This window comes from Labrus bergylta, chromosome 20 (genome assembly GCF_963930695.1).
Source record: "Labrus bergylta chromosome 20, fLabBer1.1, whole genome shotgun sequence".
In the NCBI taxonomy this organism is placed as follows: domain Eukaryota; kingdom Metazoa; phylum Chordata; class Actinopteri; order Labriformes; family Labridae; genus Labrus; species Labrus bergylta.
In genome coordinates this window covers 5,509,601-5,534,900 of record NC_089214.1, presented here as the reverse complement: position 1 = coordinate 5,534,900, position 25,300 = coordinate 5,509,601, and the positions used below count along the sequence as shown (strand labels likewise).

The following is a 25,300-nucleotide window of genomic DNA, read 5'->3' as shown; positions in this document are numbered from 1 at the left end:
GAAAGCGGCCGCCTGGAGAAAAAGTGCAGCAACCAAGCACCTTTTTGTTTTGCAGCTGTTCCGAGTGTTTAAGTTGGAAAATGTTTTTCGCAAGAGTTGGATTGATTTTTTTTAGATAATTTCCAGTTAGGTGGTTGCCTTTCGATAAACATATTTCATGTTTTATACAACAAGTGGGAGCAGATAAAACATGAAGACAGGATCATAATAAAAGACGTTCATTTCGAGCTTCATGGAATTTAAAAGTTTATTAAGGCGACGTCTTTTAAAAAGTACAGTATATTTATACACAGAATGCTTATCTATTGAGTGTTTCTAAAGTATTTACAGGCGTCCATACAGACATGTGGCAATATATATATACAATTCTGTAAATCTTTCTCTTTGAAGTTTGAAGACAACTTTACATTTCTAATACACGTTTGATGCCTTAATAGATAAATCCTGTTAATGACGGCAGATTATACTCAGTCCTAGGTGTTATATCTCTGTACAGTTATAGTTTAAACCCTAAACCAACATGCATAGGCCTACATATCATTGATTTACTCCTTTTCCCTGTGACAATGAGTAATTACAAGTTGTTTCCTTGAGATTACAACTTATTTATCTTGTTATTGCTGGTTTTCCTGCAATAACGACTTATATTCAGTTGTTTTCTCGACATCTCGACTGATTTTTCTTTATTTCTGGGGTAACAAAGCTTGTTTTTCTTGTGATGACGGGATCATTTTCTGGTGATGTAGAATACAAAAACAATACACCGTTCACTGTGGTAGTCCGGACCACAACACGTCATGCTACCAGTGGCCAAACTAATGAGTAAGTTAAGCCTATTTCTGTTTGTTTTTATGCTTTTGCAACTCTGAGGATGTAAGAAAAATAAGTCAAGATCTCCAGAAACACCACAGAGAATCCTCTTCATCACTGGATCACAGATGTGTATGGATGCACGTCAGTTTAGGGTGTCCAGAAAAAGAAACATCGTACCCCTGCTTAATGAGCTTTTATTTCAGGCAGTTTAGAAAAAAGATGACATCTCACTTCATGTTGGAGATGTTTCTTTCTGAAATCAAGTCGAGGCTGATAAAGTTAGTTGTGCGAACGCAGCTTGACTTGACCACAAATTCCTGGTTCAGCCTAAGTACTTCGCTTTTTGTTCATGGCCAGCATCAGTTCTGACATGAAGTCCCCACCTCCTCCTCCTCCTCCTCCTCCTCCTCCACCTCCTTGTAGCGATGGTGTAGTACGCTTAGGCGTGGCAGGAGGAATCTTCTTCACTGAGCCAGACGGTCTAACTGGTGCTCTTGGAGCGGCGGCGGCTGTTGGAGGCGGCGGCGGGGGAGGAGGTGGAGGAGGGGCTCCGGCTCCTGTAAACACTGGCTGAGGCGGAGGTGGTGGTAAAAAGCCCGGATCAGGAGGTGGAGGTGGCAAAGATTGGCCCATACTTCCAAAACTACCAGGGGGAGGAGGTGGTGGGAAGGAGTTACTAGGTGGAGGAGGAGGTGGAAGAGAACCAAAGCCGGCGGCAGGAGGAGGGGGCGGGAGGAAGTCCGGCGGGGCCTCTAAGGCGTCATCCATTGGTGGGGGCGGTGGTGGAGGAGGGAGGTTGTCCATTGCAGGTGGAGGTGGAGGGAAGTTTGTAGGCAGGTGTCGCTGGGGAGGAGGAGGTTTTGCTGAGTTCTTGCGTGCCAGAGGAGGAGGCGCAGGGGGAAGGAACGCGTCAGGACGAGGTGGGGGGAGAATATTCGCCATTGGTGGGGGTGGAGGAGGGACGTTTCCAAAGTCCTGAAAGATAGAGTTCAAATATAAAGATAAAGAAACTACACAATCAGACATGTTTTAAAAGTGTTGTTCACCAGGCGGGATGGGTCTAACTTAGAATGATGCTCCTGGTGAATTATGGGAAATGTAGTATCCAGACTCAAACATTAGACATGAAGTCAGAATCAGTCAGTCTCTATTTCTTCGATTGTGTTAGTGTGCTGCTTCTGAATGCTCAAACTTGACTAAACCACAATAACAAACAAGTTGTAATATTTTATGAACCTGTGAATATAGAGTCAAAGGTTTAAGATTTCTAATTTTATGTCCCATTTATCAAAGATTCAATGGATACATTTTCACATTTCTACATAAATTAGTTTTAGATGGCAGTTCCCAAATTGAGACGCTTCAATACTTAGATTATTAGATTTCTCGAACCATTCAACGCATGTTCCCTGTGAATTTACCAACACACAACAGTTCAATTCTTGTTGAGTGTTTTTACACATTTGCTGCTTTTATCTGTTTTTATTATTGTAAATTAATTTGAATGAATAGGGCGCCATGTCAAAACACAAAAGCATCATCTTGGGATTATAAAAAAAAAACTAAGGTAAAGATTTTTGTGAAATGTGATAAACTCAATGATTATAACATGACAAATGACATTGAAAGAGATCATTGGTTTCAGCTATTTAAACTTAAGAGGGTTGTACCTGAGACACAGGTCCTGGTTGGGGCTTCGGAGCGTGACCATTGGCCTGGCTTGGTGATTTAGCTAGCAAAGAAGAAGAAAACATGAGTAATCATATTCTTAAAGTAAAGTTTTACACAATTTTCATCCCATCTGGGCTGTTTTTACATCAGAGAAACACACTCTGTGAGCCGTGTGTGTGGTGCTACCTTTGATGGTGGGAGAAGGTGTCGATGAACTGGAGCTTGATGGCGTGCTGCGGTTGGTCCACACGGAGCTGACGGCAGCCTTCTCTGCTGCTTTAAAGTTTTCATACAACGACGCACCGTACTGCAAGTCCAAAAAAAAAAAAAACACACCAAAGACCATGAGTTATTTTTCTAATGGAGATATTTCTTATCATGAGATGCAGCGTTGGCTCAGTTTACCTTTGCGATGCGTATTCCTGTCACCCAAAGGTTCATGGTCCAAGCATCATCACAGCACAGGTACTTGATGTACTGAGAGTCTTTCTGGATCTGAGGATGCTGTAGAGACAAAAAAAAATCTTGAGCAGATCCATTTCCCGTGATAAAGAGTAGCTGTAAATGCAAATTCACTGCTGTGTCATCTGTATTTCACATCAACACCTCTACTTTACCTCCCTGTAAAGTATGTTTGCATTTGAGAGAGACTTGATTTTTTTACTTGAGGTGATTATTAATGACTGTCATGTAGAATTTCTAGTTTTTGTATTTTTCTTTACTCTAGTGTTAGATTGTACTTACTGTGTATTTATTTCTCTGTGGCACTTTGTTTGCTCTGCTTACCTGCAGACAAATTTCATTTTTTTTACCCCTTCTACCCCCACCAATGATATGTACTTGTTATTAACACAGTTTGGGCAAAATATCAATCCTCTCAGCTTGATTCTTTAGGGACTCAAAAACAAAGACGTATGTGCAAAGTCCCAATTTAAAGTACTTCGAAAATCGCATTCAAACTCTTGTACGCTGTCTAACTTGCAAAAATACATTAACTGGAAAGTAGGTCCATTACAATACTTTGCATGTATGACAGTGTGCACAAGTTTTTGCTTTGAGTTTTTATGGAAAGAGCAAAGTATTTCTTTACAATTGAAAGCACTAACAAATAAAGTTGCTACATTTTCATTGCCTTTATTTCAAACATTACCCACACAGTGCAAAGCGTCTGCTGACATTGCACACAGATGTTTTTCTAGCCTCGATTGGCCTTAACTTTTTAAACTGGTATTTTTCCAACCCAAGTGTAATCAATGTTCAGCAAGACCTGTAAACAGCGATATCATAGGCTACCACAAGGGGGCAGAGTTAGTCCAGAATCAGAATTTTAATCAGCAACAAGAGTTAACTGGATGTTTGTATTTTCAATTCCTGTTGGTTGGAGTAGTCCTGTCAGCATTTCTGGGCATGAAACTAATACATTAGGAAGCAGAGAACTTGCGGTCACATGTGCACATTTGAGTTCATCCTGTAATCAGTGAGTGAAAAAATAAGAGATGTTTGATGCTCTAATAGTCGTATTTGTTTGCCAATAAGTGTCCACAGCGGTTCTGATTTGAAAACTATTTGCTGTGTCATCGTACTTGTAAATTGTTTCCCCCCTGAAAACGAAGAAGATGATTTCCAGCATAATGTTTTGCTATCAGTTGTACATAATGAGGATGTTATTAGCGACCACCTCAGGCTGCTCCTCTGAATATAGAACAGCTACATCATGAACTTAAACAGATTCACTCTCGTCCTCGAGCTGCTGCAGCTTTGGACGCATGTAAACACAACTTCACTGATGTGTCAAAACACACCCATGTTGAAGTGTTTAGCAGAGTTATTAGTGTATCATCTGCATACTATGTGTAGCAGCTTTTCTGGAGTTTCACTTCTTATTTCCTCATTAAAAACAAGGACAGAGACCATGAGAAACCGGGTTATTCTTTCCAAACATCCACCCTCACAGGCCATTTTCCTTTGACGTTGGCTGGCAGCACATACAGTCTCCTCCCTTCAGCTTAAACCTTGAAGACGGTCTCTCACAGGTGGGTAATACAGTTTCTCTGCCTCTCTAAGCTTTTTCTTTTTTTTTTTTGATCCTCCAAAAGTAGTCTAAAGGTAATCTGCTGATTCTTCTATTTCCCAGACGAGATAGAGGAAAAGAAAGAATGCAGACTTTCACATCCCTTTAAGAGTGACCACCAACCCATAAAAACCTTACTTTTTTTTTATGCAAGTCAGCATTTCTTGGTCTTAAATGAGAACTGTGGCTACCTCTCATCAATGTTAATATTCCCAAGTTCTCTTCTAATTAAATGCACAGAGCTTTTACTGTAAAGAAATATAAGAAACTACTTCAAAAGGACCCGTCTTTTCTTCGCACCACATTTGGCTAAATTGGATGAACCAGTCTCCTTTCACTTCTTCAAATTAAACTATTTATTGCATTTCACATTTCCAATACAGAGATCAGCTGTGCAGCCAATTGTGTATCCTCCAGCAGTAGTGCACCAATATGTCTTGCTAAACTGTGTTGTGTGTTCCTCATTGCACAAACAGAATGTTTTCTTTAGCGTCACAGTCTGGGTGGATGGGGGGGGGAAGTTGAAGCTTCTGTGTCGATCAGTTTAACCATGACTGGGTGATAGATTTACGAACAAACAAATGTAATGTTTACTCACCTTCAGGACAAAGCAGAAGTCAGTTGGAGCTTTGTATCTGGTCTTGAAGTCTTTGCCGTAGTACACGTTCATATTGTCAAACTGGACAAAGCAGACGAGGTCACGGGATGACTGAAAGAAAGAAAGATTGGTTAAAAACAAACCAGTCATGTACTCAATTATAATATCTGTCCTTTATGTTTTTTGCAATTACCCACGTTGGTACTTTTGGGCTAATTCCAGCATACTGACATGGAAGCTATTTGCTGATATGTTGATTCATGTGCTAATGTCCTAATTCTATAAATAAATGAGACTTTGACGTCCCTGTCGAGTGACACTGGTAACAGTTCTGCGCTGACAGGACGGAGGGGGGAGTGGGAGTCCCTCGCACTTAATGAAAACAAACATGGAAGACAGCTGTGATGGAGAGACAGTGAGGTGTTAGGCCGCGGAAGTATTTGGGGTAACACAGAAAGTGTCTGCAGTGTGAATGAAACTTTCAAGTCACAGCCAAACAAACACAGTGTGAACGTAGTCTATTACTGCTTGATTTGTCATCTTTAAGCCCTGCTGCTTAACTTGCACTATCCCAATCTGAAATGATCCTGGACTAGAGTATTAGCTGTTGGACATGTGTTTATAGTCAGGTCTTTCCCACAAAATGATGCCCCCCCGTTTGATTCCTGACCTTTGTCTTCCCTTTGGGCACGTAATAAATCCCAGAGGCCCTCAGCTGGAAGAGCCGCTGCTTCCAGGACTTCTTGCCGTCTTCTTTGAGGTACAGCACGGCCTCGAGATCGGGCACGATGACAGAAGTCCCGCAGAAGTTCTCCTGCAGAGGCGAGCAGGGGAGTGAAAGAAAAGGAGGTCACTGAGTTGAGGTCCCACTAGGAAAACTTAACTTTAACTTAAGAAAATATCATGAGTGTGACTTTATTTACCTGTACTAGCAACTCCTTGTCTCTGTCTTTTATTTCTTTGAGCGCTTTCTTATCTTTCTTCCATAGATAAAAGTTCTGCAGGAATAAGACAGACAGAGCGTTAGTGATCATAGTACATCAGCAAACTAACATAAAGGGTACGTTTAGCCATGTTAGCAATCCTGATTAACACAAGTATGTAACAACTATCACAATCTTAATATCTGTGTGAGTATGGGCATCTATTTTTGTTTGGTTCCTGTTAGGTTGATAGATCGTCCTGTGTGAAAGCTGAGGTTTATTTTAATGACTTTATTTATAAACGTAGCTAGGTAGATTTGGTTTACAAAATGTTAGCATGCTAACAGTCCAAACCTCAAACACTGAACAAGATGAATGTATCCCTACTTAACATCAGACTTCCAGCATTGCTATATTGAACACATTAGCATGCTCACTTTAGCATGTAGCTTGAAGTGTTTCTGTGCCTCATTGGTACAGTGACAGAGCTGCTAGCCTAGCATACAGCTAATTGTTTTATTTACCGGATGTCAGTCTGTTCAAATATGATTAGCTATGAGAACTAAATGTAGCTTCAGAATTGTTTTATTAGTCTAGTCAAGGATAAAAACATGCAACTTTTTAAGTATTTTTTTTATACAAACATTAAAGCATTAAAATGAGGCTAAGAATCAGATTTGGGTTCAAGTAGGTTTAAATCTATGAGGAAAGTTGTCTTTGTGTTTTGGTGCAAAAACAATGAACACAAAAGTGGAATAAAAAACGTAAAATCTTTTTAACAACATTACACTCATTGTCAAGAAACTTCAACACTTAAAAGTAAAAACATATATAGAAACAAAAACAAGAACTTACAAAAGGTGGAATGAAGGCGGTGTAAAGATAATAATGAGCGTGACGGCTAGCTTTTAACTTTTCAATCGCCCTTAAACCTAACTCTTTATTCTTTTATGTCCGGCCAAGTTTCCTTTTTTATTATAGTCTGGATCTATATTTGGTCTGTGGCGAGAGAAAGCCTGAAGGGGAATTCTTTTTTTGGTAGCTCTTGTCAAACGTAAAAACTGTAAATTGATGTCGACGTTCTGTATAAAACAGGCCTGTCTTTTGATGGAGGATGTGGAAGACATGATGAAGTATTTAAAAAAAAAAGGAGAATAATACATAGCTGGTTTTTCCAACCTGGCTGTTTGTCTCTGCCAACAGACCGAATCCATTAAACACTCAGATTATAAAAGGGTTCCCGTTATATCAACAAACATGCCAAGATCTTGATGTCTTGTGCCTGAAGCTGTTTGGTCTGATATATTACAGTGAGGATATAAATGTAAGAGGTCATCCCACATGAAGGAAAGACATCTCATAATTCAGACAATAATTCAGCAGTGAAAATAGCCAGATGGCGCAGGGCTGAAACAACGTCGGAGATAGATATTACACAAACCTATGCCAAAAGTAATGAACAGGCCAGTGTTGCACACCATGTCTGATTTTGGAGGTATATGAAGGAGCATACAATGAGTGAGGGGACCAACCTGTGGGTTTCTGAACATGTCATTCTTCTCTGTCCGCTCCTGAAAGAGGACTTTATTCTCGGTGTCCCTCGTCCACGCTAACAGAGGCTCCACAAGGTTCTCGTGGTCTTCAAATATCCGTTCTGTCAGAATAAAAAAAAGGAAATTTAAACGTTAGCAATCCTGCAGTGATAGTTATGTGATTACTTACTGAAAGCCAACATGTGGAGGAATACTTTGAGGTTGTATGACCTTTTGTAGCATCTTTTAATCGTACTCGGTAAAAGTTTAAATACCTCTTTATTGTGCTCACGTAAAGCGATATAATAAATACATTTACTTGCTTTATCACCCTACATAAAAACACAACTTCTCTATCTTTAATAGCCGTAAGAATTTACTCTGCAGATTGAAACACTTCCGACAGCGCTTTAATAGGGAAGCCCTAAGCGGAAATGTATCAAGGCTAAATTCTCATTTCTCCATTCTCCTGTGATTAATCATTTCTGATTGTTTGCTCATATCCCGACTTATTTTTCTTATTTACCACAGTAGAACAAAGCTGGTTTTCCCATCAGATTCATTTAAGTCATTATCTCGAGATAACTTGCTTGTTTTCTCGTGATTATGAGATCACGGTCTAGATAGAAAAGAAAAGAAAAGTCCAGATCTTGAAAAGACAACAGGAAATAACTCATTATAATGGAAAATGTTGTGAATAAAATGTATGGATGCATGTCTGCTTTAGGCCCCCGTACTCTTTGGTTCCACCAGAACCACCAACAGTCTGAGCTTCATACTCTCCATGGCCTTTCTGTTTTGATCTTTTTTTACCATGAATCCCGTCAAAAGGAATGCTTTGTCGTATGTACAGTAGTTCAGTCTGTAACAAAATCTTTAAATCAGCTGAGCTTGGTTCAAAGTGAAATTCACAGCTCTGCCATTGTCTGTTTCTGTGGGTGGACTCAAGGAGGGGCTCGATAAAATACAAGCTTGACCATTCACTGGAAGAACTTTAAGTGGCACTAAACATCGACAACACATTAGGGCCACTTTTCCTCTTCCTCCTCCTCTTCACCCACACACACACACACACACACACTCACAGATCTCCATCATGGAGTGGGCATTAGACTGTAGTTTAGCCCCGCTCCCCAATTACAGGATACCAGGCGAGGCAGAGGTAGGCATTAAATAGATTGCAGCCAGGGTTCCAGTCCATAGTTTGACTATTACAATCATTAAACGGATGCTGTGACTTTGCTGTTGGAGTGAAAATCTCTTTGAAGTGCATTAACCACATGGTGTGTTTCGGCGGTGTGCATGGTTAGCACATGGCTGAATTCAACAGCAGAGGTTTGTTGGTGCTGATGTTGAGCTCTGTGTGAGGGGGGTTTTTTTTCACGCTGATTTTCCTTGACCTTTTGTTGTGAAAGGTTTGAAGTTGAAGACTATGTGCACTGGTTGGTATGTGACACACACTGGGGAGTTTACGGACATTTAAAAATGAACTCGTGTAAAATGTTTCCATTGTCAAACTGTCATAAAGTCCACTCAGTCAGAGATGACACAAGATCCTGTCCTCCCCCAGTGAGTCAAATGATCCAAACATCAGAAGTTTGTGGGTTGTGTGACATGCTTCAAATAGCTCCTCTGACAGTTGATTTAAACATGGGCTGTCATTTGGTTAAAAATAAACTGTTGACCAAAGGGAAACACACATTTCCTCATTAGTTTTTCTTGGCAGCATAATGAGTGAAGTCCTCTTTCAAAGTTCGTCCACAGTTCTTCTTGTTTTGGGATTGACATTTTAAAGTAAAGTATCTGATGTTTGATTTGATTTTTTATCTTTTTTTTAAATTCTTCATTGCCACTTTAAGAACATACAACATTTTCTACAAAATCTCGTAGAGAATGAAAATGCAACTGAAGACAAGGAACAAACTAAGTTAATCAAAGTTACGCTGGGGGGGTTTACATAAAAGTTAAGGCTGTCAGCATTAACAAGTGTCGTTTACGGTGAGAAGGCAGACTCAGAGGGCAGAACAAACACCTAGCTGTGGGAGTGTCACCCACCTGGGGGAGGGGCTACTGCCCTTTGTGATGTCATGAAGGGAAAACCTCCAAACGGAATGTTTTGAGCACACATTTTCTGAAAAGTAGAGCATGGAAAAGACGGAGAGGATGGACTTTTCTCATGATAGGGGGGTTTGTAGACAGACTAGGGACACATATTAGTGTTAGAAAAACATGTTGAAGCGCATTTCACATAATATGTACAAGGTGTTAGCTTATATTATTTCTTTTTTTGTTGTTGTCAACGATTCTCGTGTGATTTTTTTGTAATCAGCGTCCCCAAAACTTGACAGACCCTTTTAGTCCTCTGTGCTGTCGGCCTGTATGAATACGTTAATGTGACGCATCATTGCACTGGGTGACATGATTCTTAATTAAGTTGAACACAGGTACTGTAGACCAGTTGTTCTCAACTCTGGACCCACCAACAACTTCTGAATGAAAAATCGCGACCCACATTGCTGATATTTTTCAATTAGATTTGTTTTACGGAAAAAAAGTGGTGTTTGGACCACAACCGTACAAAACAAGTTTTAAAAATGCATCATTTTCGGGCACAGATTCTAAAAACGACTAAAAACGGCTTTGTGACCCACATTCGGGTCCCGACCACCCTGTTGAGAACCACTTAATGGAATCTTAGAAAATAAAAAAAACATGAAATAGTTCCAGGCTTATCCCCTAATTTAGAGTTTCATGGTTTAACTAGCTGCATATAAAATTACCTGAATATCATTTTCACACAAAATAATATTAACGTATCTCACAGAGGTTAATGACTTTAACAGCAGGGTCTCATTATAAACGCTTTCAGGGAGGTGAAATGACTCCCTGTTGACATATGACACATAAAATTGGTTCTGTAAAAATATGAATCATTTATAGATAACCATCTGATGAAGTTGTTATAAAAAAGAAAAAAACAGACGGTAAAGAGCAGCAAATGGAGAAGTCCAGCTGAAGTAAATATAGCACAGACTGCTCAGACGGAGGATTGAGATCATAAGGCTTCTATTTCCGCATGACAGGGAGGATGACTGACAGTGTCCGATACAGCAAATTAAACCCACCTGCCTACACTGTGTGTGGGTGTGTGTGTGTGTGTGTGTGTGTGAAAGAGAGAGAGAGAGAGTATAGAAAAGAAGAGGAGGAGGGAGAGACAGATGAATCAGAGTCAGATCAATGTTTCATTGTGAGCTCGCTGCAGTGTGGCCGCCATCGTGCCAGTAAAAACACAGTCCATCATCTGGACATGAATGAAATATCCCACCATGCACAGTGTGCGTTTATGTGTCAGTGTGTGTGTATGTGTGTGTGTGTTCAGTGGACAATTCATATAACTGAAGGCTTGTGTTGTTAAAGTGGCAGTCTGCTTTACCACTGCTGTGTTTTCCTTGTTCTGCTGATGTATTTGCAGCAACACTTGCACCTTATGCCGTGGCGGTTTAATCAACTGTCAACATAGTCGAGTCTCCAGTGTGCCATTTTATCTTTGTTAACGTTGTTGCTGTTTCCAGTAAGCCTTTTCAGCAGCCCGGTTATTATTCCAATTATTCCATACTTTTGCTTTATTTTGTACTAAATCATCTTTCATTTTCCCCCTGAAAATCGTCAATCTGTCACGAGGTGTTTAAATAGCAAATAACAGACTGAACCACTGCGGTGCTTTATCAACGGGTGACAACACATTAATAAAAAAAGAGGATTGTTGATGGATTGATCACAGCTTATAAACACTCCTCAGCCCTCTGTGCATGGACAAAGAGGCACTGCTTCAGTCGCCAATAGTCCGACAGGTTATAACCTCTTTGCTGTTGGCTCTATTGAGATGAGATGAGATGAGATATTCATTTCTATGCTGATGACACCCAGCTTTACGTGGCTGTGTTTTCTGATCATACAAAAGCTATAATGCTATTTATAGATTGGTTAGGTGTAAAGGCATGACTGTGAAGGTGTGACAAATTTCAATGACTCACCATGAAAGAGGCCAGTGTTTTAACACCTAATCTGCTCCGAAATGCACAAAGACACGTACAGCACATGCAAATATTCAGTCACTAGCAACAATGATTTGATCAACATCATGTTTGCATGATGTGGGCTTCACTTTACATGCTGAAACATTATGTTTAAATGCATTAGATTGCCCTCCCGCCACATAGTAGGCACAGGAAGTAACATTTCATTGTTTCAGTGGAAACAGCTGCAAAATAAAAATCTTAAGGAGTCACCCTGAGTCGACAGGCAAGAAGCTTCAGTGTCGCCATACAAACCATAAGGTTTGGTTCATCATCTATTCGGACCATTTATTTTCTAAACAAATAACTAAAGAGGAACTATTTCCCACATGATACAGAGAGCAGCTAGACTGCTCAACGTTCTCCTTCATAAGTAAAAACATCAGTACAGTTGAAAACTAACTTTAACCACTTCTATTATATTTATCCTTTTTCTTTTTTGTGTGTGCATTAGCAACCAAGTCGGTACCTGTTTTATTTTGTTTCACTTGTTGTTTGAGTTCGGTAAAATACTTTGAATTCCGCTGATGTGCATGACAGCTGCTCTGAAGATGAAGTTGGATTGACTGGTAGACATAAATGCAGTCTTAGCGCTAAGTAGCATACACTACATGCTAGGCTAACGCACATTTGTTGCTACATTGGAGTGACTTACCAAGATTCAGTTCATAGTTGGTCTCACACAGGCTCCAGTCCACATTGCAGTCGCAGTGAGTCTTCTCAAACAGATTGTCCAGAACCTCCCTGACGTTCTGCCTCTCGTCCACCATCAGGGTCTTTGAGCTGCCGTCAGTCAACAGCACCTTCACCACCAGCTGTCGAAAAAATAGGACTTTGGTTCACTTCTTGGGTATTTTCTCCAACAAATAGATGACGGATTCAAGCAGTGAATTTAATTTCAGCATTCTTGCTGAGAGTTTGATAAGACAAGATCGACACAAGAGAAGTAGCAGGTAGCTTAGCTTCTCAAAGTTAACGGTTGTAGAACACAAATGTTCTTTTAAGTTTATGTTTGGACAACAACATGAGATATAACATGTTATTTGTCATTTTTAAAACCAGGTCTTTTCTCAAGGCTAATAGTTTCTCTTAAACAGACTTTAACTTCTACATGTAACGCCCTGAAAAAAGGCTTAAGTGTATTTCCTATAATGTCAAACCATCGAAGTTACCACGCGGTTTCCTGTGTCATCTGCAGACTGAAGCTCGAAACGTTGCTGACAGCAGCAGGTGTCTCTGAAGTAAGACATCAGATCCAGCCTTGAAGCACATGCAGCTTGTTTATTTTCCACTTTAATTACAGGCTTTCCAGAGTAAATGGTTGTTTCTGTTTCCTGATGCTAGTTAGAAGAGTTGGAGCATCAGCACTTCTGTCTCATTCTGTTTAACGTCTTTTCCTTTTTTAATAACTTCTTCCTCCTTCTATTTGACTCTTTCTGCAGTCTTGGCACCTCTGTTTCTCCCAAGCTGGCTGAGATTAATTTTGCTCTGGAGCGCTGCAGTGCTTTCCTCACAGGCTCATATGGCTTCACACTTCCTCTCATCTGAAACAAATCCCGCTTTGGACTCCTGAGGAGTTTCACAGAACCGAGGTCAGCCAGACGCTTGCCTTGTCTCATAAAAATGTGGGTTTCAGAGATGTTATCAAGCGGGTTTAAAGTGTTAGATCACATGTTCCCCTGTCTCGCCCTTCCCTGGAAAACAATATGGGTTTGGCGTGTGGTTGAATGAAATGTCACTGGGTATCAAATTATGTTTCCTCTTGCAGAATTTCCTATGTATCTACAAAATTCATGACCCGTGTCGAAAGCATTCTTCGGGACCGGTGGGTTTATCTGAAACCTGAGGGCCTCTTACCACAGATGGATCTGTTGAAACCTCTGAGACCACACCTTGCTCTTCTGCATCTAACAACCCAGGGACAGATGTTCCTGTGAAAGTGGCCTGTGTTTCCTCTTTTTTTTCGTTTACCAGTTCCCTTTAGAGACAACTAAGAATTTTAAATTACCATATTAACTGGGAAACAAGCAACTGTAATAGGTAGTTAAATAAAGATAGAACTTGAACCATATCCTCAGTCTCTTCACTTATGATAACAGTAGTGGATGCAATGGCATGAAACTAGTGGTTTGTATAAAATGGCAGATCCTTATGTGAAGCTTTGCATGTGAAACCACATGTCAGTACTTCTTTGGGATTGCTTTGAAGATGAGATAGTGTCCACGCATCGCCCAGAGAGGAAACCGTACCGTCCTGCAGGATGTTGGCAGGATGAAAGCAGCACATCCATTACTCTGATTGATGGCTCATCCAAAAGAAAAGAAAGAGCCCTACTATGTTTCAACATTACGTCTTTTACAGTCATGTCCATACAGTTGTAATTCACAATGTCTTTAAAGTTTACAGCACCAGTGGATGTTAGATCAGAGGAGTACACTTCAGTGTTTGGCCGGCTTACCTTTTTCACTTTAGCTTCTTTGAGCTTCTCGAGAGCCAGCTTGATTTTGTCCGCTTTCATCTGCGCTTCGATTTCCTCCTAAACGGGACGAATAACATCTAATGAGACATTTGTACTATAATTAAGCACATTATTATGTTCACCTGCCACTCGTTATGGTCTACAATGTAGTTTAAGTCTGGTGCATGCTATCATTCAGCCATTGTATTCAAACTTATACCTACATATAACGGAAAATGTTCCAATAATTAATACCAAAAATGTGTAGTTAGTGTAAATAATCATGTGTTACATAAAGTGAAAGTTTATAATTTTGGGAAAAGAAAACTTATAGTGCCTCGAATTAGATATGAATTTCAATAATAATTTCCTACTGGTTTGTTGAATTGGTAAAGCTACAGCTCGCAGCTAGTTAGCTTAGCTGAGACTAGAACTGAACAGAAAATAAAAAAGATAGCCTGTCTCTGGTTAAAGGTAAAAAATGACCTACAGTACGAACACCTCTACATGTCACAAAAAAGCCATTTAGATCATGAAAAAAACAACGGTTATTATGTGCCAAAAGTGACTTTCTTGTGTCTTTTATCACTGTGACATAGCCAAAGGCCAACCAGCGGGGACTCCAGGAAGTCATTGCTATTAGACTGAGAAATAGTCTAGCACATACCAGGCAGTTAAACCATAAATTGTAACTTCTTCTTTATTTAGTACAAAGTAAATAAACCATATACTAGCTTCTGTTTTTCTTGAGCTTTCTGGATGCTGGTAGGTGGGTTTTATTACCTTTGGATGAAGGCACGTAAGCTTTTTCCCTCCTGTCCAGCCTAAGCTATTTGCATATTTTTGTATTATCCATGAGCGTGGTATCTTTCTTCTTATCTAACTCTCAACAAAAAGACTTAAAAACATGTTTCCCAAAATATTGGACTATTGTTTTAGAAGGCTGCAAAATGTAAATCAGTGGCGAGTTAATTTCTGTTGCAGGAGGTGTCGTGTTTTGTTTGGATTGAGTTTTAATTTCAAAACTGGAGTGTTAATTCAAGACCTTCATCCGGGACGTTACACATAATCTGCTGAATCTCAATTAGCTGGGATAGGGTAACCTTTTCCTTGGCTTAGGAGTCAGGTGCTAGTTCATAAAAATCCTGTCTCCAGTGCAGATTTAATGAACTTGTACACCTTTAACAATGACACATTCTCTGCCTCAGCACAGCTGGTGTTTTTACCTCAGAAGGATGAGGTAACAAGCCCTGCTAAAGCAATAAGCTCCCGTCTGGCTTCACCCCCCCCCCCCCTGCCGCTGCCAGATCTTACCTCCCCTACTCCAACCTTTGGTATTGATCCTGTTACTCTTTTCCTGCCTCATGGCTGTGTGTGTTTGATCTGTTCCAGACAGACTGCTCGGCTGCTGTGCCTCACAAAGCTCTGTAACTGTAACAGATGCCTCCATCCGGCAACCACTTCGCCATGATCTCACCGTCCAAGAGTCGTAACAGCAATACTACTCTTCCCATTTCAACAAAGACAAAAAAGACTCACCAGAAATTCATATGCTGGGAACTGGGGATGTTTTTGTTGTAATACTGTCTTGTCACGCAGCAGGGCTCAGAAAGTGCTTTCTGGTAAACTAAGACACACCACCAATGAAATGAAGATTGTGACATTATTGCCTCTTTTTGCCTTCTGTTTCCCTCTATGCATACTGTATTTTAAGAGCAATGCATTGCACAGAAATGAGTCAAAATTTTTCATCACTCTTTTACTTTCCTTGAAACTTTCCCTCCAATTTCTCTATTACTCTAGATGAAGACACCCACTTCTTTAATTTTGGACCAGTTCCCAGTAGAGAGGTCAGAAGGTTGTTGCATAAATGCTGCTCTTATCTTCAGAAAGTTCTGCTGACTCACCATTGTAGGCTTTGCAGACTGAGGAGGCGGAGGTGGCAATGGGGAGGCGGAGGAGGAGGCTGGGGTGCTAACATTGCTGCCGGTGCTGCTCGCGGGTGATGTTGGGGAAGCGATGGAGGAAGCAGAGTAGGTGCTTAGGCCCTTAGGTGGGGCCGGCAGGTCTGATGAGGGCGGTGGTGGCACCTTCTGATCTTTCATCTGCGCCGTGAGTTTCTCTTCTGTTGCATTGATGTCGGCTACCAAATCGGCCATGAGAGCATCCAAATCATGGTCTTCCAGTTCATGGAGGGACTCTGGTGGTAGAAGAAACTACATTATTTCTAATGAAGACAAAGTCCAAAGATATTTTCAATATCGGTTCTAATATATTGAAATATATAAATATATATATAGGTTCTAACCTATAACCTCTCCTTAAAAATGTTGACTACTGAGCAAATTTTTTAAAACTACAATCAAGTAGAAGATTCCTTGGTTCCTTTTTTGAAACAGCTTGTACTTTCCCTAAACATTCAGAACTATATTTATGTATTCATTGTGCAATAACAACTAAATGAAAGTATTTCCTACATTTCGTCCCTTATTCATCTTCCCTTTTCTCCCGTGACAAACAAAGGCTAAAACAATAGTTAACGGTCTAAAGGTTACATTTATTGTTTTAGAGAAGTCATTGTTCATCTGTCGGTCAACCAATCGACTGCAAGTTTAGTCTGAAATATCTCAGCAACTCTTGTTTTGCCATGAGATTTGTACAAATCAATAATATTTCCCTAGGGAAAGAAGTGTGCTGACATTTCCTCACCCCCCACTGTGAGATTGACGTTTGTCTTTATTGAGGAAGGAGTCTCAACAACTACTCGAATTTGCCTTAATAACCCCATCAAGAACATTTTGATCATTTTTCAACCAACATTATTATCAGGTAAAAAACACACTTTCATTTGCTTTTATTTTGGTTTGACCAACTAGTTGGCAGACGACAAATAACCCTTTTATCCTTAGCAGTACTTTGTGTTAATTATCAAATGGTAGCATGCTAACCTGCTAACCTATCGTGGTTAAAGTAACAGCTAAACATGGATTTAATTTTTAAATGTTGTTAAAAAGTGCTTATTGGGTTAAATTAACTTACGATACAAACATGCTAAACAAATATAATAAACCTGCTAAACCTGAGCTATGTGAGCTTTGTTATTGTTTACATGTAGCATGCTAATGTTAAGTTCAAAGCCCTGAAAGGTTCTAGTCTGTCTTCACATTTTCAGTCCTGTTAGCAAACAGCCAAACATTAGTTAGCAAACGTATAGGCTTAATTAAAATGTGAGGGGTTAGGGTTAGGGTTAAGCACAGTTTTAGATTTTTAGTCTTAAAAATTGTGGGTTCAGTTTTATCTATAGGCTAGAGTTTTTTATGCTACGTAAACAGCTTTATGGACCTTGATCTGATTTGACAAACCTGACATGCTTAATGGCACAGATAATAAAAAGACAACAGGGAAAGGGACATTTAGAGTGGTAATACAGATGCTGTAACCTTGCTTTAACATTGGCCTGCTTGTTTTACAGCTCATTATAGCCGGAGTAATTAGCACGCACCGGGCCCTCAATCTTTATCTGAAATCACCTCTTGAACAGGAGCCAACAGAGCAACTGGATGCTGTTTAGCACCTCACTACATCATCACCTCTCCAGGTAATCGTTATCATTATCTTGATAACAGATGAAACGTGCTACATCTTTGCAAAACTGCTGGGTTTCGTGTGCAAATAGGTCAAGGGTTCAGGTCTTTAAAATGTAAAGTTACCGTTAAGGTCTGTGAATCCAATGGAGTAGTTCATTTCAGTGGTGCTGGGGAGGGGTTCAGGAACTACTGTTGGTTGATCGAGACTCTGAAGGACAGAAAGAACAAAGCAGGGTGTTTGTTGAGCATTCAAAAAACATCTGAAGCTACAGCTAAAAGACCCCAGAGGCTCAGTGAGTTAATCTACAACATATTCTCAGTGCTCTGAAACATAAACCACGCATAAACATTATGCTAGAAAGTATGTTTACACGTCCAATATTACATCTGTTTTTAGGTATTTCACCTAACAGGGCTTCTATGTGTAATATTAAGCTCCACAGGCGAAATGTCAGTGATTTAAAATACCTGGGGGGTTTGAAAACAACATCAAAGTAATCAGCAGGACTTCTCACTGAGAAAAAAAAAAAGTGTAATCTTCTCTGGCTGCCTTATGAGTTTGCCATTTGACCTCCCCTGCAGAAGAAAGTGTAATTTATGGCTGTTAGATGACCATAAAGAGTAATTCCCCCCCCCCCCCCCCAGCCGTGTCTGTTGTGCTGACCGGTCTGGAGTGTCTGGGTGATCGATGGTGTGTGTTAGTAAGTTTGTCGTCTGTCTCTAAAAGAAAGAAGTCTATTTAAGGTAATATGGTGAAAGATTTAACCAGTCTGGAGAAAATGTGGTGTGTTCAGAGGGAGTTGCATGAAAAGAGTCTCTGTCATTTACACACTATATATTATTGCCAACACATGCATTATTTATATTGCATTATTGCAAAAACAAAGATGATCTGATACTGCAAAGAAAAAAAGGTCAGTTTTTATGAAGCTCTTGACTTTCATTTTTCAATTTGATCTATAAAATTCTCTTTTTTCTCTTTAGTGTTTTTTCTTCTTTTATACCAGCAACTACATTTGTAATTTATGCAACAGAGCAACTGATAGACAATACAAATTAAGAGGAAAAACAAGGGCAATAATAAAAATGTTAAAATAATGCACTCACTTCTTGGAAATAAAGCTTGTACATTTAAGTATTAGAAGTAGAATTATTTACTTATTTACTTTATTTTGGACTAAAATAAAGCAAAAGAGTGATGAAGTACAATAACAGCAAACAATAAAAAAACAATGAGTAAATAAAGAAATAGATGGTAACAAAAAAACAAGCGATAAATATGTATTAAGATGTGAAGAGAAGCGCTAAAGAGGTGCTATCTATCTTCTTCAGCTTCTAGTTGTCATGACGATCGTGTTAGCTCACCTGTGTGAGGAGGTCCATCTCCCCCAGCAGGTCGGTGAACATGGCGTCTATGTCGTCCATCTGTTCAGAGCAAAGAAAGACATGTTGGAGACAGAAAATGATTAAAAGATCAGACTTTGGCTTGTGACAAAAATACTGTTTTTAATCAATTGTGTGTGTTGATTCGCGCTGTGAGGAAGCAAAGAATGTCGTTGATTTGCTTAGTTGTCATGATGACAGAGAAGGAATGTGTGGAATGAAGAGGTAAATCTATCTGCACAGTAAAGTGTTAAATATACATGAAACAGCCGGCACTAAAACACAGCACTGCTGTCTGATTTCGAAAGGCGTGCAGTTGGATTTTGCCCCCTGAGGACACGTCAAATCTTGCAAAACAACTCCAGCCCAAACTCAGAGAAAAAAAAAACTACGTATGCACAACTTCCAGGCATTCATTTTTTTTTCCGCCACAACTTGTTGTGTCTTGTTGGATGTTTTGAACTGGAGAGTGCATCAATATTCCTTTTTGTATTCACAGCCTGAATCACACTTAAAATGTACTTTATTATATCCAGTAGTGCTTATCACACATCCAGAAGTTTTGTTTTTTGCAGGGATTCTAAAGGTTTCACTTCACTGATGGGATTCTTGCATGTTTCTTAATGCAATCTTTTGACCTCCTGCTTCATAATGCCACACTGACACTAGTCAAACAGCGTAACTCGAGTTCAGTCATGACCCACACTTCTGCAATCAGTTCTTGCCAATACAGACCCTTATGTGTTGAAATCATGCTCACATTACAAATGACCTTGTTCAGAGTTTGATACCATAATGCAAACTAAACAATACACACAGCCACCATCTTCAAAGGGCCGACAGTTTCAGTCTGAAGAATAAAAACAGCAGCAAAGGACTGTTTGTCTTGAAGATTCTCTTGAGATTTCCTTCTGTAATTATGTACAATATGCTGTCGCTCACACATGTTTTATTTGAATCCCCCATTCCTCAGAGTAAATGTTATGATGGGCTACAGTGTGCAGTCAAAACACAGTCCCTGTTTTCTTACAGTGGACTCTGACCAGTAGCTGGAAGGTGTCAGTGGGAGTTCACTCAGTTACAGTACATTGGTTTTGAAATGGGGCTTTACTTCAATAATTCCAGAATTGTAATGCGTTATATTGCAGCTTCTGTGCAGCTCCATTGCATGTTGATGATCTAGTGTGCCCTGCAGAGACTGTGCAAGTATTAAAATAAATTAAAGTATTATGGTTAAATACATTTCAACAGGAAGTAATGCTGCTGCACTGTAACTGCTGGAGTGGTCTAAACCGAGTTATGCCAACCACATTATGACTAAAGACTGCTCACATTAAAGTCACGCCTATAACTGTGGTTTTGTGGGTGTTAATATTTATTAACAGCCCTTTATTAGCTATGCTGATGAGCTACTACGAATAAGAAGTAATTTTTGCAAATGTACACATGGTAGCGTAGCATGCAAAAAGGAAAGGTGACCATGGAAGACAATACCTACTTTTAACTTGGCATGTAAGCATTGATTTTGTTGCTTTATTAGCATGCTCATATTAACATTTAGCTTGAAGTATAGCCTACTAGAACCTAACAGAGTAAGCATGGTTGGTGTTATCTTGAAAAGTTAAAATATATTTTATATTTTTATTTTACACACTATGCAGAATGATGGCAACATGCAATTATTCCTTAATTCATATTCAAATGTTTGGTTTTAAAGTTTGGAACAAAATGTGAATCAAACAAAGTCTTTATGTTCTTACAGTGAACCTGTGAGATCAAGCAAACCAAAGTACTGAGTAGGGCTCAACTTGATTCATAATGTTAGCACTGTGGGTGGGATATGTTGATTTTAAATCATTGTTTAGCTTAAAGATTTGATGTTTATATTTGAATATGAAGACACAGGTTAATATAAGGCGTAGTCAGGGTTACCTAATAGATTGGTGTGATGATGGTTATGGTAGCACTATTATGGCTATGACTTCATTACAAGCAAACCTCATCCACACCTTGTTTTTTTTACGGCTCTCCCTTAAGCCAAAACGTACAATTAGAAAAAACTTTTAAAAATCTGCCCACCCCTCAATCTCATTGGTTATCTGTCTCACAAAAAAGAATGCTTGCATAACTACATCTTTGTCATCTTCTTCCTGCTCAGCAGTACACGAGATATGAAAATATTTTTTCTAACAAAGTGTAACCCTCTGCTTTCGTTTATCACAGTTTGGAATCTGTTCAGAAAACTTTAAGATCCAACAGGAAAAAAAGAAAACATTTGCATTTGGATTTAATCAAAACCAAACCAGGACATTAGAGACAAAAAAAACAACCTTTCAGTTACACTCTCAAGTGTGACTGATGATGTTCCAGACAAAAGTTCATCCAGTGCCGCGACATGATGTTTCTAATTTGAATGTGAAACAGATCAATATTGCTCCGACATCTAACACATGGTGTGTGCATTTATGATCAGAAGCTTACCAGACACTGTGTATCCTCTGATTCCATTGATGCTTTTTGGCCTATTTTAGGAAACAAACTTCTGAGATACTGATGGTACTGAGCAACGTATTCCACAGTGACCACATTTGGTAGGACCACAGTGTTGGCCCATAATTTCCATGTGACATGTACATGTGGGACTTTAGCTATTGTAACATGCAGGCCCGCTCTCCCCCATTTCGTTAGACGAATGGTTTGCCCCTTGGAGGAAGTGGTGAAGGGTAACTTCCTGTACTGTTGAAATGGTGAAGGAAATGGTGAAATGAACACCCACCTGCAAACTTAACCAGGCTTGCTTTGCAACAATGAATAGCTTGAAAATAATTTGCATTGACATAGTTTATGGCAGAATGGCAGAACACTAAACGCTTGCAGTCTCAATAGCAACACGTTCTCATTATAAATAAAATATTTCCACTATAATGACTCCCCAATTAGTTTAATTTCCCTCCTCTTCCTGTGGAGTCACATTTTGCATTGAGTTGTGACAACCGCGTAATACAAACAACATCTCAATGTAACAACCACAGAACGATTTTGGACCATCACCAACCGAACACAACAAGTAAACACTGTAAAACGTTGAGGTTTTTGTTTTTTTAAAGGACAAAGGGAAAAGGTGTTAAACTAGAGCTGGTTTCTTTTAAATCGCAAAAGTCTGAATGCCAGTAGGCCTCTAGCCTTTATTTACCAATAAGTCACTCAAACAACAATCTTCTGGATAGACAACTACCTGACTAAACCATGAATAATACAAAAATATGCAATTGTAGGCCTATGTGTGATCTGCAAACACATTTTTATCTGATCCTTTGGTTGCTAACTAGTAGCCTACCATTTGAGATAGTTTGAGCTTTCTGACACCTCTGTGCTAATTTGATGTAGCCTCCTTAACCAAATCAACTTAAGCATCCCCTAACTAGCCGTAACTAAATTTTTAACCTTAAAGGATTTCCAGCATCAACCAACTTAGCGTAATAACCTACTATTTATGACCATTGTGTTTTTTTTAGCTAATTTTTATTTAAAAACAGAGCTCTAGCTAGCCCAGCGCTCATATAGTGAAGTTAGCCTAGCTTAGGCTACCCCTCCCTTTTCAGTGACTGATTCCAGAGTTGTTGTTTTTTTAGCTAGTTTTTGTTTTGTAGATTGAAATCTGAAAAACTTGATCCCTTTTCAACTATAGCTATAGGCTATTGTTACTTGTCTTGACATACACAACATGACTTGACCTGTTTCCAATCTACAGTCTTGGCTAAGCTAACTAGCAGATTTTATGCCTCTAGCTTCATCACACACGATTGTTGTATCAATCTTCTCATCAAACCCTCAAGAACATTACCCCACAGGTTCAGCTTTTCTCTGAAACAAAGAGCCATGACTTTCCAAGACCCATAATTTTCTCAAGAATTGAAGATTTAGATGTTGACTCATGCTGAAGATTTTTATCAGGCATCCTGGAAAACGTTCATGGTTGAAGAGACAGTTTGGCATGACTCTCCCTATGAAAGAAAGATAACTGATTCATAAAGTGCTCTAAAGTGAGCTCTACTTTCCCCAAGGAGGATAAACTAATGACAACTGTAATTGTCCTCTGTAAGGTGGGGAAGAGAGGCCGTAATGAGATCATTTCATTTCCTTTAAATAACTGTATACACTGCAAAACAGAGCTGAATTTAAGATTCATATTCAAATCTTCTGGACAACACTGCTGCATGAATAACACAATCATCCAAAGTATGTCTCTGCCTCTTTGCAGAAACCGCTCTGAAATATGTGATTTGTCAGCATTCATGAAATATTACTGGAAACACTCTGGGATTAAATATGGCTGGTTTCCAAACCCGCACAATGCATTGAGAAAACACCCCACTGTACTTCTGGTATCCTGAGAATGAAAAGACAAAATATAGCATGCAAGCGACGTCTACATTCCTACAGAAACTGTTTGCCCATGAAAAATCTCTAATTTAGTCCACATATGTGTAACTCAAGTTTCAGGGGAGGGCAAATGAAAAACAGACAACACCAGTAAGTAGCCGTATTGAAGCAGAGCATGTTTACCATAATGTACATAACGAGCTCTTTTACTCGGATCAGATATTCATAAGGCAGACGTGTTTACAGAACTGACTGATCTCTACTGTAAATAAGGAAAATGAAGGACTCTGCAGCAGAAATAAGTATTGAAAGGCATAAAAACCAGGAATCATAACTGGCTTTAAACAACAGCAGGGTTTATTTGTACTTGTTGAAATCAGACACTAAGATTAACATTTACAAGTTATATTTACTTTGAGGAAAAAAAAAATCCCTACCTTGTCTTTAAATACATAAAAATCCCCAAACAACGTGACTCATTGGACAGTCAGAAAACATAGTTTGCTGGAGTTTCTGACATGAAAAGAGTACAAAAACACACTGACAACTAAAGCACTTTAACTCCACTGCTCCAAGTGGATGCCGTCATTTTTCACTGTTATTCAAGTTAAACAAAAGCCAAATGGAGAAAAATGTTCCTATAATTAATGACAAACTGACAGCACTATTCCATATTTAATATATGAAGCCAATGTTATCTGTCTCATGTGGTTATAGTGAGTCATACAGCAGTCTGACATTAAAGCCAGGTCCACCCATGTTGGAAGGAAACACTTATGAACAAACACCTTTCATCATACTAAAGTTTGCTCAATAATTCCTTTATAACAAAAAAGCAACAAAATTAAATCTTACTGAAACAAATAATTATGTGTGCCATTTTGCATGGTTTAAAAAAAAGTTTGCATCAATTACAAGGGTTTAAATCTCAACCTTTCACAGGATTTGACGGATCTTTAAGTCTGTTTAATGAACATTTTCTCTGGTGTTTCTCCACTAAACCAGGATAAACATTATCTGACAGCGCAGTACACCACAAACAACAAAGCTTCAGACGGTCAGAGTCATAGAGAGGCAAGCAGCTTCAGTTCACCGTTAACTGAAGGTACAACTTAACAGACTTGTAACTCACCTTTTCAAATGTTTTTAATCCGATTTTCACCAGTTAGTTTCAAGACGAAAGCTTCATGGAAACCAGCTCCACCTAAAAATATTATTCTCAAACCAGGCTCACCACCAAAAAACAGTTACATGCAGGCTCATTTGGGTGTGTTGGTGTGGATTGCATCTGTCGCTCTGGCTCTTCACTTCTTCCTGTTAAATGCGGAAGTTCAGGTCCAGACCTGTCATTGCATTCCTGCTCAGAAGACCTCAACACTTTCACAACGGTCCTGTCGAGGCAGCCCAGGGCCGTCCTTATCGCCGCCTTATCTGCACTGTACTGGAACTGTTTCAAAGCCACTAAAACCTGGACTTAGATGAGAAGACTTCTGTCAAGTTTGGTGTGACTTCAATTCAGAGGGGCTGATTGACAACTGCTTGAGCCGTCGATGAAGTCTTGGGAGGAAGGACAGAAAAAGAAATGAGAAGAATGGCTGAATCAGCAGAAGGAGTGTCGCTCTGAGTTAATAATTCACTTTGCTGAAACTGATTTACAGCAGCTCTTTAGGCTAGTGTGCAAATGTGGCAGCGCCTATGAAGTACACTAGACTCCAGCTCAGCCCCAGTAATCTCAACTCTTCTAAAAGAGATAGTGTTACTTGCAGACACAGCCATACATTTAGAAATTATTTGCATAATGTTCA

General features: G+C 39.4%; 1 protein-coding gene across 1 annotated transcript; it reads right to left on the bottom strand.

Moving 5' to 3' along the window:
- Positions 1 to 229: 229 nt before the first annotated feature.
- apbb1ip (amyloid beta (A4) precursor protein-binding, family B, member 1 interacting protein) lies at positions 230 to 25,078 on the bottom strand. Its single transcript, XM_020633660.3, has 14 exons — positions 24,628 to 25,078; positions 19,095 to 19,154; positions 17,853 to 17,937; positions 16,050 to 16,342; positions 14,143 to 14,220; positions 12,340 to 12,499; positions 7,609 to 7,730; positions 6,077 to 6,151; positions 5,824 to 5,967; positions 5,154 to 5,264; positions 2,890 to 2,988; positions 2,671 to 2,791; positions 2,484 to 2,545; positions 230 to 1,788 (listed from the first exon to the last, which is right to left on the bottom strand). The coding sequence occupies exons 2-14, from the start codon at positions 19,152 to 19,154 to the stop codon at positions 1,141 to 1,143; spliced, it is 2,058 nt and encodes a 685-aa protein (XP_020489316.2). The 5' UTR covers positions 24,628 to 25,078; the 3' UTR covers positions 230 to 1,140.
- Positions 25,079 to 25,300: the final 222 nt, after the last annotated feature.

Coding starts and splice junctions, on each gene's coding strand:
- apbb1ip (XM_020633660.3), bottom strand. CDS start 19,154: ATGGACGACATAGACGCCATGTTCACCGACCTGCTGGGGGAGATGGAC. Junction 12,500..14,142: donor AAGAAGCTAAAGTGAAAAAG/GTAAGCCGGCCA, acceptor TTTTTTCGACAG/CTGGTGGTGAAGGTGCTGTT. Junction 5,968..6,076: donor ACAAGGAGTTGCTAGTACAG/GTAAATAAAGTC, acceptor TCGCCTCTGCAG/GAGAACTTCTGCGGGACTTC.